Source organism: Lynx rufus, unplaced genomic scaffold, assembly GCF_022079265.1.
Source record: "Lynx rufus isolate CCGP_SWC_20201006 ecotype Redwood Valley unplaced genomic scaffold, mLynRuf1.p SCAF_4, whole genome shotgun sequence".
Lineage (NCBI taxonomy): Eukaryota > Metazoa > Chordata > Mammalia > Carnivora > Felidae > Lynx > Lynx rufus.
In genome coordinates, this window is record NW_025814856.1 from 83,086,938 (window position 1) to 83,105,730 (window position 18,793).

General features: G+C 42.0%; 1 protein-coding gene across 2 annotated transcripts in view; it reads right to left on the reverse strand.

The window, feature by feature from the left end:
* Positions 1 to 5,342: 5,342 nt before the first annotated feature.
* MAGI2 (membrane associated guanylate kinase, WW and PDZ domain containing 2) overlaps positions 5,343 to 18,793 on the reverse strand; it is a 1,354,570-nt gene continuing 1,341,119 nt past the window's right edge. For both annotated transcript variants that reach the window (XM_047096111.1, XM_047096110.1), the window contains one exon: positions 5,343 to 6,016. In XM_047096111.1, the coding sequence (XP_046952067.1) occupies positions 5,343 to 6,016 (674 nt within the window). The remainder of the gene's footprint in view (positions 6,017 to 18,793) is intronic.

Genomic DNA, 18,793 nt, shown 5'->3' on the forward strand with positions numbered 1-18,793 from the left:
GGCCCCTTTTAGCACATGTAGCTCCTGAAATAATTTTATAAAATTCTACATCCCATTTCATTTTAAAGTTAACAGCCACATTTTTTCACAAATTATTGCAAAGGCTGTATGTTCTCTTGTTTGCATGTGTCATAGATGTTTATTTAAACCTTGCATTTGCATATTCAACTCATTAATTTATGGAAAATACCTGCCACATAATCCAAGGGGCAAAGCCAGTCATTGTGGTCAAGCCAGACAAATAGCCATCACACGTTTAATCAGAAAAAGTCCGACTTTATTTTAAAATTCAAATAAATGTGAGTGCTAAGTTTGTTTTTGTTTTTGTTTTTTTTTTTTGAGTGCTAAGTTTTAGATAGGAGCCCTACCAGGGCTTCTGGATGAAGGAAGCCATTGCCCACTTGAATATTTCTTACCGAGGCTCTCTACTTTGATCTCTCGATTCTTCTTCAGGAGGGCTGCTTTCTCCAATTGTCTCTTTGTTTCTACACCCCTAGGTAATGTACCAGAGTGAAAGGCAGGTCAGATGACAGGCTCATCCTGCTTCTCTAATTCAAAGGGTCCTTGCACTGGGCAGGTGGCAATGGGGAACTGGCCATCCTCAGGTTTGAAATGCATAAAAATAGAAGTTGAATATCTGAAAATTTATTTCATTTAAGCTGTCCCTGCCTACGTATCCCCTAAAAAGTCTCTTTGTATCCCAGGAATGTGTGCTTCTCCACATGAAGGCAGTTGACCTGGGATGAAACCACAGAGGGGGTTCAATTTCCCTTCACACAGATACACCTTGTTAGGGTTTTAGTAAATTTACCTTCCACTGAAGAAAGAAAGTCAAAGGTCACTTTGTTGCATCACAAGATTGCCAGGTTTTTCCAAATGAAATCACTCTTGGAGAGGCAGTTTCATCAGAAGCAAAGATCCCACCAAGCTATTAGAAAACACAGATGATGCCCATGTGTGGTCGCCAGTTCCCCTCCCCTGAGTGGCAGGACACACTTAAGTTTTTATGAAATCCCTGATAACTGAGCTGTTTAGGTGAAATATGCCACCAAATGCCCAGCAAGGGGTCGGCCTAATTCTGCGATGTTGCTCCGTTGTTTATACTCAAATGCTTTCCACCCAGCTTTTACCACCAACAATCATAACCATAATCTTTACACATTTAATTGGTGCCCCAAATGAACTAGACACAATGCAGAACTCATCATTAGACTTAGGACCCTTACTATTCTTAGCCTCAGAAAGCACTCTTGTGATTTTACAGGCATCCTGTCTGGCACTGTGGTTGTCTGAAAAAGAATCTTTGTTAAGTCCAAATTCTTCAGCAATTAGGTCATTTGATTTTGCCATGGGTTTGACCTGAAAAAGAGTAATATCACTAGGGTAGGGCAGATTCACCTTTGGATAGCCCCCAGCTTACATGGTTTGGGGCAAACTCATCAAGAAAGAATAGAAAATTTCAAATGGCTTCAGGGCTCTTGCAAGCTCTAGTTTCTTCACAGCAAATCCACCTCCAGTGCAAGAACAGCTATCAGGTTTCTGGCGGAGGGCCTCATGCTTTGAATACGCATTTGAAGCTATTCCAGGCACGTACGGACTTACGAGCCACACGCTTTTCCATCCCTGGGGTCTGTATGATCCACTGCTTGGAAGGTGAATCAGACCCTGATAAAAGCAAGCGAGGGGTTCTCTGCTGAAAGTCTGGCCGTTCTTCCAAGAAAGAGGCTGCAAATTGGTGGGCTGTGGGCCAGACTGGGTCTGCAGATGGCTTGTTGTGGTAGTGTTTTGTCTTCTGGTTCAGTGTTTCTTAAAAATGTGCATTAAACTTGTCAAACTATAAAAACCACAAAATTGTAAATAAATAGCTGATTTTTTTTTTCTTTCCTTAAGAAACCAAAAGGCTATTCTACGGTGGACTTGGACCTGACAAAAATGACAGCTTTAGAGGAGGGACACGTTTGTCCATTGGCCCAGTCCCCACCTGGCTCTCTTCATTTTTTCCTATTTCCTGCCTGACCTTGGAGCCATTTGATTCATGGTAAGGCCCTTGTCCAGGCCTGGTGCCTTGCCTCTCAATGTCATCTTGCTCTGTCCCTGTCCTAATCCCTTTGGTCTCTGATTTCTAATCTTTCCAGTGTCCTAATTACTTCTAATGACTTTTGTATTTTTTTTCTTTTAAAATAGTAATTAGCTGTGCATCATTAATACGTGCAACCTGTTTTGTTAACTACATTGTTTTAGACGTCTTTTGCTTTTTCAGCTTGTGCTTGCCTTCTTAGATTCGTTCATTTTATGAATGACACATATTTATTACAAATGCCTTAACTTTTGTGCTTGATTTCACACTTGGTGTCAGCTTCTTCCCTTTTCTAAAAGTGACACATGTTTAATTTTTAAAAAATTAACAGTGAAGTAAAAGCAGTCAGTTTGGGAGTTTTAGGCCTCCTAGTGACATCACTGGGAGGTCCCAACAGGATTGGGATTGCTAACTGCTTCTCTGGATTGTGATCTCTGTGGTGGCGGCATTGCAGTCCTCCCATAGCCCCGTAGACGTCTCTCCCTAGCGTATGCTCTGCAATAAACCGCAGAGGGCATCTGGACTTCTACACTACTGTTCACTAAATGTTGACTTCTACATAAACTTCTCTGGATTTTACATGAAAAAATTTCAGAATTAAAAGGAAAACATGTGATGGGATATATTGTTGATTGATACCTGACATCCTTTTTGAAAAAAAAAGGGCTCAGTATCAATCAGTGTAGCAAGCAACAGAAACATACTGCCAGTTCACAGATGGTGTAGTTAGCTGACAGACAAGTACCAACTAGAGAGTCTTTGAGAAAACTCTCCATTTACTTGGGCAAATAAAGTCAACAGTTTTTTTCTTTTTTTTTCTTTTTCTGTATAATTCCACTACATTTAGGTTCAGGTTTGAAAAAGGAGTCCTGTTTGGGGGCATTAAAATTACACTCTAAAAAAATCTATGAAAACTGCAGTTTAAAAAAAATTAACCCCCAGTAATTACTGACTTCAAATTAACACACAGCCTACATAGTTGGAAAAAGAAAAGATTTTTGGATATATATTTTATTTGACAGTGTTTTAGAATATCATACAGTAAACAAGATTTCTGTAAAAGTTAATTTATCCATAGTGGTGCGTTTCATAAAAATAGTTGCTCACTTACAGTCTTTCTGTGACTATTAATACATGGAATTATATTTATAGAGATACAGCTGTACAGGGTAAATTCACAGCTAACACTACACAGATATATTATTTGGAATGGGATTTAGATGATGTGCTGTCTTCACAGGTTATGGATTACAGCCGCATAAAGCAATTACTGCACGAGTAGTAGCTGTGAACTGTGCAAATTAGAATTTATGCAAGCGTAATCTCAACTTTTTTTTATCCTTTTGTAACACATGAAAAATAAAGGTCAGAGGATACAGTACTGGGACGTGCAGCTACACTACAGAAGCATTGTCCAAAACCAGATTCAATAAATTAATGGCAAACTATACTGGATTTCTAGTCCAGGGGAGAAAGACTAATTGAGATTAAACCCAAAGTATTGTAAACTGCTACATGTGTTTGTGCTTTTGTTTATGTTGAATGGATTCCATTTTTGGAAATTGCTTTTACAAGCTGCAAGATTCTTCACTTGAGGCTTTCAACCATATTCTCTTCTTGTCAAACAACGAAACTACTCCTATGCCTGATGGAAATTAAATGGCTAGTGCTCAGGTTACTGCAATTTACAGAGAGGGAAAGAGTCAGCTGAGGGAGGCTATTATGTGTGACCCCGTGTGATGGACCTGATCTCCCGTTTTACTTATTTGACTACAAGTGCAGGGAGGTAAGGCTTATTTGCATTTGAACTCCTGTAAGGGGCAGAATATGGGGAAGGATGCAGCCTCATTCATTCAGGACAAATTAAAGAGAAACTGCCCTCAGAAACATTTTGCCTTTTTAATATGTGTAGCTACAAATCAGTACCAATGGATAATTAACTGAGGGTAACATTTTACAAAGAAATATTAAAACGGCAGGGAAGAAAGAATTTTACTAGGGAATCAACCATAGATTGATGAAGATAAACGGAAACACCTAGAGGTTGCTAAAGAAATTAAAAAATGACAAAGAATACAAAGACAAGAAAGCAAACCAAATGAAAATAAAAGGAGAAAGACTAAAGAACAATAAGCAGAAAAGAATGCTAAAAGGTTCACATTCTTTGATGAAAATAAATTGGTCATAATGATTTTTTAATATCAGGGATTCATTATAATCTGAGAAATACAGGAGAAACACTTTGTCTCTGCTCTATCAAAGTGAAAATGAAGCAATGGAAAGAGGATTAAAAAGACAATAAAATAAGTGAAAAATAACACTGCTGTCAAAGAAGCTACTATCTCTGCTAGCCTGAGACAATAGGAAAGCCTTTTCATAAAGGAACTGCAGCGTTGCCAATCTTGATTAAACAAATTGTGGTCCTTCAATTATAAAATGCGTATTTTAGATGAAAACCAATTAAGATTTATGAGCTAAACTGCAAAATTCTGACTTATGGCAATCTGTTCCCTAAGATACAATTTTCAAACCTTTTTTTTCCTACCACTGAAAATGTACAGAAATATGATTTGATCACAGAAATGGCAGTAAAAATGGCATCACACCAATGAATTCACTAGATTTCTAACTCGTCCTGCAGTACGCAGGGAACGTTGCAGCTAATACCGGTGATGGATGCCACGAGTGAGCCATGGAAACAGGTCATGGGCGAACAGTTCTGAATGTTTCAAAGAAACCTTTTAACCCCTGTCTAGATATGTCGAGAACAATTTATTTACAACTCTTTAGATCAATTAAAAGATATAATCTTGTCTCAGTTTCAGCTTGCTCCGTGCAGTTTGATTTTTAAGGCGATATTCCAGTTTGTGATTGCTCTTAACTTGTCCAGTTTCTTGATATAAAGTTTGGATGGCATCCAAATCCTTCATGCAGTGGGGGTAATTTTTTTTTCTTTTTTTTCTTTTTACTAAAGCTACACTGCACTGTCTCTCTGTGATGTTCTTCACGTTATTTTGGTTCTTCCATAGCTGCCAAAGCCCCCAAAATGGAACCAGGGGCTTTAGGATCAGTTTAGGTCTGCGCGTGGACGCTGTACGGCCCATGCTCGTTGGACACGTGGGACTTCACGTCGATGCTCCCAGGCCTTGGTGCCTCGTGAATCTATGCGTGTGACAGTGAAAATAAATTAAAACGCCGTGAGACGGAACCTAAGAAGAACGGCCTGCAGGCGTCGAGGCGGGGCGGCGGGCTGCTGCCGCGCGGCTCATCTGCCCGCAGCCGACGCGCCGGGCTTCAGGACGCCCGGCAGCTTGTCGGAGCCGGGCACTTTCCAAGGCCCCGGCGCGACGGCGGCTTTGCGCGCGGGGGCGCCCCCCGGGGGCCGCGCGCCCTGCCGGGGCCCCGCGCGCGCGCCCGCCCTGCCCTCGGCCTCCCGCGCGCCCGGGCGCTCCGCGCCACCGCCACGGCCCGGGCCCGCGAACGCGGGCGCAGCCCCGGGGCCTTCGCGCCGGCCGAGCTCGGGGCCCACCGCGGCGCGGGGCCCCTCCTTCCCGCCGGCCCGCGCCGCGTCCGCCGCGTCCGCCGCCGCGGGCCCGGGCGCCCTGGCCTCCGAGGAGGGCCTGCCGGCCTCGGGCCGCCCCTGGCCGCCTGGCGCCTCCTCGAGCCTCGGCCGAGCGGCCCTCTGCGGGCTGGCCGAGCGCTCCCTCTGCTCCCCGAGGCGCTGCTTCTTCTGGCCGCCGGCTGAAAGCTCCTTTGGTTTCCTAACGTCGTGTTCCCTTTTGATATCCCAAGTTGGGTCTGGGCCTATCTGGTGGGAAGGGTCGGAGGGTGGGGCTGGATGTGATGGAGAGAATGGAGAGAGGACGTCTTCGAGGGAGACGCCTACTTCCGGCAGACCTGGGGAGGCGGCAGCGGGAGAACTCCAGCAGTTGGGTTCGTCTGTGGGACAGGAAGCACAGGCGTTAGGAGGCGCGCCTCGCAGCCTTTCCACGCTCCCGCGACCTCTCTCTCTCTACCTTAGGGACGAGAGCAGGCGGCCAGGGGCGACTGCTTTCAAGGTCCCAAGCCACCGCCGCTCCCACCCTCACTGCCAACGGGGCAGCCGGCCGTATCCCCGGGGGTTCTGTGTTCCCCGACTCATCTACCCCACCTCCTTCCCTCATTGATGGATCAGGGAGGTCATTGCTAACTAAGGTCGGGCCTGATCCGTCCCTCCGCCTTGGCCCCTTCTAGTTTCCTGGGGTGCCTTCAGGTCTGACAGCCCCGTGTGGATATAGGCTTGGCAACTAGAGTATCAGTGGTTCTCAAACTCGAGTTACACATCTGAATCACCTGGGGTAGTTGTGAAAAATACAGATTCCCAGGTGGCTAGTCCCAGAGAATTCCGTAGCTTGGGGCCCAGGAATTTCTCTGCATTTTTAACAGGCACCGGATGATTCTGAAGATGGTTCGAGAACCAAGCTTTGAGAAACACTGGTCTGAATCCTCTGGAAGAAGTTGGGACAGTGACTTTCAACCGTTAGGTGTCCCTCAAAGCATAATTAGCTACCACCAGATGCTCTTGGAATTTGGATAAATTCATCAAAAAAAATTTACTGTTGTCTTTTGGAAATCACAGTCCTTAATTCTTTTGAGTAATCCTGACATTATAGCAGGGCCAGATTTAGAGAAATTCTTTCTTTCTAGGAAGCCTAGTTTCAACATTTATTTGGGGTTTAAGATCTCCCTACTTTGAGAAAGGACTTGAGACATTTATAACAACACACATACAAAATAGAATGATAAAAATGAGAAACGATTTTTTGTTTTAAAGGTCAGAGGCCAAGTAGGAGGACAGATGTGTTAGGAATCTGGGATGAGTTAGTTACTACTATGAGCACTAAAGTTTCTGGCCACTAAAGCAAAATTAAAGCAGGAAAATCCAATACAGTGATCCTTGGATATTTGTTAGGAGTATGTCCCCCAAACCTTTGGAAATCCTCAGATTTTGGACTTTCTAGGGCGTAAGTTTTCTCCACAGAACAGGTACACCGTCATGAGTGGGAACAAGGAGACCACATTGAAATCTGAATGCTGGGTGGCAGGAGAGGCTCTTCACTAGCCCCAGAGATTCTGTCCCACATACCAGCCTCAGTGCCTGTGGGTCAGATTCCCACCACTGGAACATTATGTGTCACAGACAATTAGAGGTTCTTATTCAGACTTAATCTGTGAATGTCAAGGGTCTACTTTGTTTAAAATTTGAGAATTCTTATCTGGTACCTTTGATGCTGATTTATAAAGAGATAAGGAGAAGATAAAGGCAGTGGGGTTGATAGTTCCAGAAATTCTGGTCACCTGTACAATATCAAGTCAGTTATAAAAAGTTTCTCCTTTGATGTGAAATTTGAATGGAGTATTTTAAGGCATAATATTCTCTTCCTTCTTTTCACAGACATATCCATTATCATGTTCACATGAGTAAAAAGTAAAAAGTCCTGGAAAAGCATGGGAAAACCTGGAATCTAATCCTGCCTCTGGCATTTACCAAGATGGGGTTTGAGATCAACTACTTGATCTCTCTGAGCCTCATTTTCTCCCTTTATAAGGTAAGGATGAAATGTTTACCTCACAGAGATGAGACTTGCACTTTCAAAGGGAAAATCACTTTGCAATGGGAGCACTATAACGATTTTATACACATAGTTGAGTCAGATTTTTCTTAGATGTCCCAGTTGTGGCCCACTTACAAACTGGGCCGCATTAACTAGCATACTAGCAGGTGAGGTTTTGAGTAAGTGCCAGTAAATCAGCCATTCCCATATGCTGTGATTCCCATGTGCTGTGTTGCTCTACCCCGGGTAGACTTGGCTACCTCGAGGAATATTCTAAAATCCTCAAATGCAAATGTTTTCATTGAAAATTGGAGTATGTTCTGATTCTGGCTGGGGTAGCGTTTGAAAATGAAACCGTCAGAGCAAATGATAGTCCGTGGCAATTCCATCATACAGGAAGATATTGCCTGAAAGAGTTAAAAGTGGTTTCCAAAAGGCCTAACTAGAGTGTCGTTGTGCAATGGTAATCTCTAGCTTGGACCGTGATAATGACAGTTCACTTTTAATATCTTTCTCCAACATTCCTCCCACCCCCACCTGGGCCAATTCCATCACTGTGGCAGAGTCAATTAGCTGGCCTTGAATTACTGTGAGATACAGGGAGGCTGATATTATTCACAGCATTTCCTGAAGGAGGAATTGGAGCAGAGAGAGGTTAAGTAATTTGACCAAGATGACAAAATGGGTCAGCCAAGAGTAAAATGTTGGGTTTCTTTCCTCTTTTGCACTTACTGAGAAAATTTTCCTAACATCTTGCCTTGCAAATAGGATCAAAGCATGTGAAATGGACATGCTCAATGGCCACTGCTGACCAACAGGGACTAGACTCCCTCACTGAACAGAATACTCAGCATTTATTTTTGAACATCTTACTTGTGATAATAAACTAGAAGGTGAAATCATTCAAAATACAAAGCACAAAAGAATACCTCTTATGATAAAAAGATTTCTCAAGTGTTTGTTTATAGATCATTAAATTCTTAGTGGGAGAAACTACATGCTAAAATATTCCAAGCTACTACTGACTGCGAGTATTAGTGAGAAATTAAAATGAACTAGATCTTAACATAAAATGACTTAAAGGATGGACATTTGTATAAGTGGCTTAATAGTTTTCATTTTTCTGGACAAGAATTCTCCATCTGAATACTAGCCATGAGGTGTCTGCACGAGGCAGGAGCCTGCAAAGCTGTGTATAAGCGCCAAGGGCAGCAGACAGCCCCTCCCCCATCTTGCCCTTTCACCGGCCTCATCCGGGTGACAGGAACCCTGGTGGTCAGGAAGAGTCCTACTCTAACATTTCAAACTCCAGTTTTCATGAAATCTTGATACACAATAACCAGAAGAAACAACCATATTTTGTTCTGCTTCCTTCAAACCTTATTTTCCTCCTGGCTCCTTCCCCCCCTCTTTTTTTTTCTCCAACCCGGCCACCGCCTAAAGCATGTGATTGTGTTCATTTGCTGAGTGGGTGCCCAGGAAGATGAGCTGCCCACATTCTTCCTGTCTGAGATGTTCTAACCAGAACTGGAAATAACAGAGATGCATCCTAGGAAGACAAAATCAGCCATGTGGGCCTGCGGGGGTTTCTGCAGCCCCATTGTCCAAACAGTGTTCCCAGCCCAATGGGCTGAAATCAGAAAGGAAAAAGCCTCTTATTCCAACTTGACTTCCTCTACCTGCTCTTGTCCAGGTCACCAGTGATCTTTCTATTGGCAAGTCCAGAGGCTATCTCTCTGTATTCATCTTAATGCTTTATCTCACCACATTTCACTGCCAGAAACAAAGCCAACTCTGGGCTCCCATGACACTCTGTTCTCCTATTGTTTAGACTCTCTCTTTGCCAGTTCCTTCTCAATTTCCTCTTCTTTTACTTGACCTCTAAATGTTGGCATTTCTCAGGGGTTGGTCTTAGGTCATTTTCTTTCTTTTTAGTGTCTCCTAGCTATTCTCCTCTATTCATGTGGCTTTTATACAACAGCAATACTCCTGAATGTTTCTGCTGAGCTGTATGCTACGAGCTCTGGGCTGGTGTGTCCACCTGTCTATTTGCTGTCTCCACTCGGATCATTCACTGGCGTCTTCATTTAACAGGTCAAAAGTGGAAATCTTTTCTCCCCAAGCCTATTCTGCACTCTTTCCTCATTTCCCCATCTTGGTGAGTGGCACAACTATCCCCTGGAGTCATGCTTGATTCCTTTCTCTCCCTCACCTCACAAATACAATCCACCCACAAGTCTTATCAGTCTTATCTTCAAGTATACTTGGACTCTCACCACCTGAGGTCAAGATTTAGGGCACTCCCTAGAAGGACTGCAACCAGTGTGGGCTGCCCAAGATAAACACAGTTAAAAACAGCCATGGGCGTGCCTGGGTAGCTCAGTCGGTTAAGTGCCTGACTTTGGCTCAGGTCATGATTTCATGGTTCGTGGGTTCCAGCCCTGCATCAGTCTCTGGGCTGACAGCTCAGACCTTCGAGCCTGTTTTGGATTCTGTGTCTCCCTTTCTCTCTGCCCCTCCCCCATTCACACTCTGTCTCTCAAAAATAAATAAACATTAACAAGAACTTAAAAAAACAAACAAACACCGTAGTGTGGACCTCTTTCATAAACCCTTGGCAATACTGTTGAAGACAGAGAATTCAAAAATGAATTTCAGTGCTGTTCAGACAAGAGAAGTGTAGGATACACACCCTCTCCTGAGCTCAGAGCTCAAGACAACTAACCTAGTTCCCATAACCAAGGATGTACGTTCCAAGCCACTGTTTCTCACAGGGCTACTCCCGTAATCCACTCTTCTCTTTACTTCTAGTCTCGCCTACTACTAATTATTCTCCATACAGCACCCACAAGAATCTCTTTGCGACACAAAGTAGACCATGTCATTCCTTGGCTTAAAACTTCAGTGGATTCTCAATGCTGTTAGATGAAAATGCAAAATTAATATCATAACCCACAAAAGCCTGCATGATCTGGCCCCTGCCAGACTCCTCAGCTTCATCCCCATTTATTTTCTATTCTCCACCCACACTGGCCTTCGTTCAGTTCCTAAATGCACCAAGCGCCTTCTCTATTCTGGGATATCATTACTGATTCTTCTGCCCAGAAGGTTCTCCCCCCAACTATTCACATGGTGAGTTCTTTTTTATTCTTTAGGTCACTTAAATATCACCCTAGAGGACCCAATCCAAGGTAGATATTGTGCTGTCCTCAAGAGCATCTTGCTTTTATTTCCTAATAGTAATTATAATTTGTAATTATATATCTGCCTGCTTATTTGATTAATATCAGTTTCAACTACTAGGTGGCAAATCTTCATGAGGGCAATGGCCACCTTGGTCTTGTTTATCACAGTGGGAATTACTAGTGTTTGACACAGTGATAAAGGCTCAGTGAATATTTGATGAACAAATCAATCTGTTCCACACACAGAAATGGAAGACTTGAAACCAGATGCCTACTTGAGCAAATACTTCAGAGAAGATCTTCATTTAGAGGATAATCAGCAAAAAAAGGTTTGTGTCTATGACTTTTATCAATTTTCAGAGGGGGAGGATGGTGGTGAATTGCTAGTGTGTATTTGAAGTGGGAAGGGAAATCAGTAAGTTTGGGGCAGGAGTGCAAAGGGAGGACGGCAGCCACAGAAAGGGCACTGGGAAGAGTTCTTGGCTTTCATCAGTGGTCCCTGGGATGGAGAGAGATAGAGAAGCTCTATCTCAGTTTAGTTCTAAACTAAAGAGACATAGAGAAGCTCTGGATGGAGAACAGGTAGTTTAGTTCTCCTGACTTTTAACAGATATTCTTTCCCTTGTTAATCTTCTCAGCCATGATGATGTTGCTTAAAGGAGCTTTATCTCTGGGGAGTCATTACTCACTATGCCAATGAATGTTCAGATGAACCACAGGCAAGACGGACCCTCAATAGCTCACACTCTATTGGGGAGCAGATGCAGGTCCCCATCCTAAGTTAGGATTAAGTTTCTTCCCCTTTTTATTGTTGGTTCCAGTCACTTTGGATCTCTCCTAGAAAATAGACTGATTAGGGGTGCCTGTGTGGCTCAGTTGGTTAAGCAGACTGACTCTTGATTTTGGCTCAGGTTCTGATTTTGTGCTTCATGAGATCGAGCCCCGTGTGGGCTTTGGATTCTCTCTTTCTTTCTTTCTCTTTCTCTCTGCCCCTCCCCCACTCTTTCTCTCTCACTCTAATAAATAAATACTTAAGAAAATAGACTAATATGTAATTACATATTATTAGTATATATGTACATAAATCATACACACACTCATACACATACTGTTATCTTTGAGTTAAAAGATGTGTGATCTCTTGACTTTATCTTGTAGGAACCCAGCAATATTGACAAATAAAATGTTGTATTGCACTTCATGTGCCTGAGATTAAAAAAACAAGCAAACAAAAAAAAAACCTCATCTACTGTGTTTCAACAGCTTGTTTCTTTTATGGAATATAACTCAAGTGACGGTAACCAGAGAAGTGACCCACTAGGAAGAGACTACTTATTGCCATAAATAAGTATCTGCAGGGGTGCCTGGGTGGCTCAGTCAGTTGAGTGGCTGACTTCGGCTCAGGTCATGATCTCACGGTTTGTGAGTTCGAGCCCCATGTTGGGCTCTGTGCTGACAGCTCAGAGCCTGGAGCCTGCTTCTGATTCTGTGTCTCCCTCTCTCTCTGCCCCTCCCCCACTCATGCTCTGTCTCTGTCTCAGAAATAAACATTAAAAAAATAAGTATCTGCACTACTGGTTTTCCTAGGTGGTTCTTATCTCCAGAAAAAAAAAAAATGTGCAGGAGAAGGAAATGTAAGGAAATCAAAGAAGAGTTAATTTTACCCTGTGCAGAAGGGTGAGGGAGACACCATAGAAAGGAGCCAGGGATTGCTGCAGAGGAAGGAGGGCTTGTTTCCTGCCCCACATCTCACCTAATAGCCCTAGTGTTTCCAGCTTTGGGCTGATTGGTTCCCACACTTCTCTCCTCCTCCCAACACAGGGCAGGTATGCAGAGAGCTAATGGCTGCCTTTTGGATTAGTGTTCAGGAAAGTAACAATAGTATTACCACTATTGTATGACTCATAACAGCAATAGGGAACATTGAGTGAGGTGCTTCCTAGATACATCACTCTTCTAATATATTTACCCACATGCAAACTTGTATGTTTTACAGATGAGGAAACTGAGGCACAAAGAGGTGAAATAACTTGTTCCAGGCTACCTAGATGGTCAGGAATGGAGCAGGTTGTTGAATAACTTTCTCAGTTGGGTGGTAGTCTACAAACTCAGCTGAAACACTGTCACTAGACTCCTTTGCTATCCTCTATTTTGATTGTGAAATGGGGCTCATCTCTTCTTCTGGGGCAGTAGCAGAGAAACTTCTATCTCAAGTGAGTCTGTCAGAGGCAAATCCATCATTCTTCCAAATGGAGACTCTGAAATGCCATTTGTGTTTGAACCTTGGACACAGAAGGGTGGGCACCATAGTTAAGGTGTTGATTTGTGGAAATGCTGGAAATATGAGCTAGAATTGGAAGATAATGAAATTAGATTTCTTAAGAGCAGGGATAATACTACATACTTCAAAAAAGACCCTCACAGTGTCACACTTTGACCTGAACTGAATTGAAAATACTCCCACTAGATATTGGAAAACACTGGGTCAGTTTGAGACATACTTTTACTGCTCAAATGAATAAAATCATTTTGCAAAGAGATCCATGGATTTGGTAAGTGTTCCTTCTTCTTATGAAAACCTTTCCTATTGCAACCTACAGTTGGCTGGGTTAAAGGATACTGATGTGGCTATACTGAACTACAGTCTCTTGTATTTTAGAATATTATAGGAAAATATAAAAAATGATTACAGTAGATCAAAGGACAGTAATGTGAAGTCATTTGGTGTTCAAAAGAAAAATCTTTTAAGGATGTTTCCAAACCATAATGGTTCATTTGGATCTGTTCAACCATCACTAAGGCGATTGCTTTTTGTAACAAAATACAAAGAAAAATGTGCCTTTAAAAAACTTCCGAACACATTAATTATTTTACTTTGCTTCTGCTCTTTCTGAAGCATTGCTTCCTGAGGCATTGTTAATGGCATTCAAACATGTATGTTTCATCTTTCTTACCAGAGAGATGAAAACGAAGTGTTAGAAACATCAATAACTTTAAAAATCGTGACCCTATTTGGTTACTGCTGCTTCACATTTATACTCATTTTAAGAGCAGCAGTACACCTGTGGCAAACTTGACCTCCAGGGCTGAAGGGGCTATTGATAATGGAGCTACTGTTTACTGAGTGCTTCATCTGTAACAGGAACTGTGCCCTGTGTGCCACATACATTATCTTTTCATCCTCACAATGGTCCTGAGCAATATGGTGCTATTATCCCCACTTTACAGATGAGGAAACTGAGGTTTAGATACCTTAGTCAATTTTCCAGGACCACTCAGCTGGTAAGTGAGAATCAGGACACCTGACTACATAACTCCAGAGCCCAAGTCCAAGCCACTATTCTATTTTGGTGCTTTCTAACTTTTTCCACATCAGGACACACATAGAAAAATATATTATTTAGTGCATTAGAGTAAACAGATGGAAATGATCAAGGTCTGAAAACACAAGCCAAGCCCTTCTATATGCCCCCAGGGCCAAAAGGAGTCGATATCTTGATGTAACCTATCAGAAGTGTGTCATGGAGAACAGATTAGGAAACTCAGTTCTGTTTTTCAATGAGGGAAAATCTTGATGACTCACATTGACCTGGGAATGTGGGGATGCTCAGGAATCACTCTCAATTAGTAAAATATCTGCATTACCGGGATATATGAAAAATATGTTGGTTTGTTTATTTTATGGATGTTTTGGAGAGCAACACATTTTTCTTTTCAAATAAAATCTTAAATGAAACCCACTATGTAAACAAATAAAAATGGAACCACTTTGGTTAGGTGAGGTGGATCCAAAGCCTCTTGCCATTCACCCACCTCCCACCTGTGCTGGGCTATTTGTTTTTGTGGGGTTTCTTGGTAATAAAACCCTCTTCTGCATTCCTTAATCCCCATCACCTATTCCACCCATGCCCCACCCACCTGCCCTCTGGTAACTATCACACCTGAACTGGTCTTTAGGCCCTTTCCTGGGGAAACTTGAAGCTCCAATAGACAGTTTGAAAATCACTACATAAAGAAGAGGTGTCTCCCAAAGCCCCTGTTAAAATGCAAAACTCCCCAAGCAGGAGTGGGAAGAGGAGAGAGTCAGGGAAGATTTCTGTGATAGATTTTTTTTTTTTTCTTTCTACATGTTAGTAGCTGGGAGTTGGACTCCAGAGAAGGGAGACAAAACACAGGGAAGTTTTGCTGGAGAAAGGGGATGAAAGTGTCTGTACCACAGCTGGCAAGCACAAACTACCTTTCCATAATTTGGCTGGTGCTGGTTTACTCAGCCAGAGCCTCAGCTGACAGTTCACAGTCCCGCTGAGCCAGCAGTGGCCCTCCCAGCCCTCAGGAAGGATAAGTCAGCAGTTAGTGGAGGAAGGAGTATCAGTGACAGGCCAGGCTCAAACCCTTGTACTGCCACTTGGTGTGAACTTGGGCAAGTCATTTAAGCATTCTAGCCTCAATTTCTCAGGGAACCGGAAAACTGAGAGTTAAGGAATAACACCTGCCCTGCTTCCCTCCCAGGGCTGTGATCAAAGGAAACAATACATATATGGATGTTTATATACATATCGGCCATTGTATTAATAGTTAAACCCAATTTTTAGAAAGGGCAAAAGATTTGAATTTTCACTTCACTAAAGGTGATATTTGAATGGCAAATCAGCATATAGGATGATGCTCAACATCCCCAATAGCAAAATGCAAATTAAAACTACCGTGAAATACCACTACACATCTATTAACATGGCTAAAGTAAAAACCAAAACCAAACAACAACCTGAAAATAACTGGCAAGGACGTGGAGCCACCAGAACCGTCACATGATTCTGTTGGAAATGAGAAGTGGAACAGTGCCACTTGGGAAAACAGCTTAGCAGTTTCTTAAAAAGTGGAACATTTAGTTACCCTACCACTCCGCAATCCTGCTCTGAGGTATCCACACAAGTGAAATAAAAACTTAGGTCCACACAAAAACCTGTATGTGAATTTGCCTAGTGGCTTTATTCTTATTCACCAAAAACTAGAAACAACCTGAAGGTCCATCAACTGGTGAACGGATGAACACTGTGGCACGATGGATAGTCTCAGCCACAAAATGGAACAAACTATCTGCCCAGCAGCATGAGTGAATCTTAGTTGTGTCATGCCAAATGAAAGATGTCAGCTCCAAAATGTTACATTCTGTATGATCCCCTTTATATGACATTCTCAAATATTAAAACTAAAGGGGCAGAAAACTGATGAGAGGTTTCTAGAAGTTTGGGGTGGGGAGAGGCTACCACGCAAAGAATGGGAAAATTGTGGGGGATTCTGGAACTGCTCTGTATCTTGCGTATGATAGTGATTATATAGCTGTATGGATTTTTCAAAACGAGTGGAACTGTATACTGAAAAGGGCAAATTTTACTGTATGTAAATTATACCTCAATTTTTTTAAGGATCTTTTTCTTTTCTTTCCTTTTCTTTCCTTTTCTTTCTTTCATTCTTTCTTTCTTCCTTTCTTTCTTAATTTATTTTTTAAATTTACATCCAAGTTAGTTAGCATATAGTGCAACAATGATTTCAGGAGTAGATTCCTTAATGCCTCTTACCCATTTAGCCCATCCCCCCTCCCACAACCCCTCCAGTAACCCTCTGTTTTTTCTCCATATTTATGAGTCGCTTATGTTTGTCTCCCTCCTTGTTTTTATATTATTTTTGCCTCCCTTCCCTTATGTTCATCTGTTCTGTGTCTTAAAGTCCTCATATGAGTGAAGTCATATGATATTTGTCTTTCTCTAATTTCACTTAGCATAATACCCTCTTGTTCCATCCACGTAGTTGTAAATGGCAAGATTTCACTTTTTGATTGCCAAGTAATACTCCATTGTGTGTATATATCTATATCTATATCTATATCTATATCTATATCTATATCTATAACACATCTTCTTTATCCATTCATCCATTGATGGACATTTGTCCTCTTTCCATACTTTGGCTATTGTTGATAGTCCTGCTACAAACTTTGGGGTGCATGTGTCCCTTCGAAACAGCATACCTGTATCCCTCGGATAAATACCTAGTAGTGCAATTGCTGGGTCCGTAGGGTAGTTCTATTTTTAATTTCTTAATATACCTCAGTTTTTAAATGTGAAAAAATTAATAGTGTTGAGAAACTGTTTTTAAGCCTGGTGGGAAGAAGTCTTCTTAAATTGGTTACACCGTTTGCAAATAATGTCACCACCACTAGTTTGCTTAGTAACCTCTCTGTTTTCCTCATCATTGCACTAAGGTAAGTCTTAGCCTGATGAAACTGATGATGAATTCTGAGTTCCCAGAGTTAGCAGAATCCAAAATGAAGAGGTTTTTTTTAATTTTTATTAAAAAAAAGTTTTTTTAACATTTATTTATTATTGAGAGACAGAGAGAGACAGAGCATGAGCATGGGAGAGGCACAGAGAGGAGGAGACGCAGAATCTGAAGCAGGCTCCAGGCTCTGAGCTGTTAGCACAGAGCCCGACGCAGGGCTCCAACTCATAAACCGCAAGATCATGACCTGAGCCAAAGCCAGATGCTTAACCAACTGAGCCACCCAGGCACCCTGAATTGAAGAGGTTTTACACTAATCTTTAGAAAGCATCTTTAACCTTAAAGCTTTTTTAGATCATTTTCTTCATCACAGAAATACATCCCTGTCTGAAGTGGGAGACAGTGGAAATAGGAATGAGAATAATCAATCATAAGGTACCCATTTTATGGGAGGAATGATGGAAACTGATAATAGCCACCTCTTGCCAAAGACAGAAGTGGAAACAGGCTATTCAGAGGATACTCTTGAACTCCAGCTAAACCCATGCCTCTGTGGTACCCAGACGAGATTTTCACACCCCCTTCATCTGCCTCTATAAGCCATTCGTTCATGGGCAAGACTCAGGCATCAGATTAACTCACTTCTGGACTGAGGCCCTACAAATGATGTGCAACTATATCCCCATTAATATGTCCCCAGGGAACAAAGTGCCCCCCCCCCCGCCTTTTTTGAAACAATTCTGGCTGTTTAAAAAAGAAAATGTATTAGTAGAAGCAAAGGTCTTGTGTCTGGAGTCCTCTGATTTTGTCGTTATCATATTTCATCAAGGCTATCCTCAGACAATTCTTTTTCTGTATCCAGTTTTATTTCTCAAAACACTGCTCTCTCATCCATCTCTCTCTCTCTCTCTCTTTTATATATATATATATATATATATATATATATATATATATAACCCAGAAATGGACCCACAAATGTATGGCCAACTGATCTTTGACAAAGCAGGAAAGAATATCCAATGGAATAAAGACAGTCTCTTTAGCAAGTCGTGCTGGGAAAACTGGACAGCAACATGCAGAACAATGAACCTGGACCACTTTCTTACACCATAAACAAAAATAAACTCAAAATGGATGAAATGGACCTAAATGTAAGACAGGAAGCCATCAAAATCCTCGAGGAGAAAGCAGACAAAAACCTCTTTGATCTTGGCCGCAGCAACTTCTTACTCAACATGTCTCCAGAGGCAAGGGAAACAAAAGCAAAAATGAACTATTGGGACCTCATCAAAATAAAAAGCTTCTTCACAGCAAAGGAAACAATCAGCAAAACTAAAAGGCAACCGACAGAATGGGAGAAGATATTTGCAAACGACATATCAGATAAAGGGTTAGTATCCAAAATCTATAAAGAACTTATCAAACTCAACAGACATGAATAGGCACTTCTCCAAAGAAGACATCCAGATGGCCAACCGACACATGAAAAAATGCTCAGCATCACTCATCAAATCAAATCAATACAAATACAAATCAAAACCACAATGAGATACCACCTTACACCTGTCAGAATGGCTAACATTAACAACTCAGGCAACAACAGAGGTTGGTGAGGATGCGGAGAAAGAGGATCTCTTTTGCATCGTTGGTGGGAATGC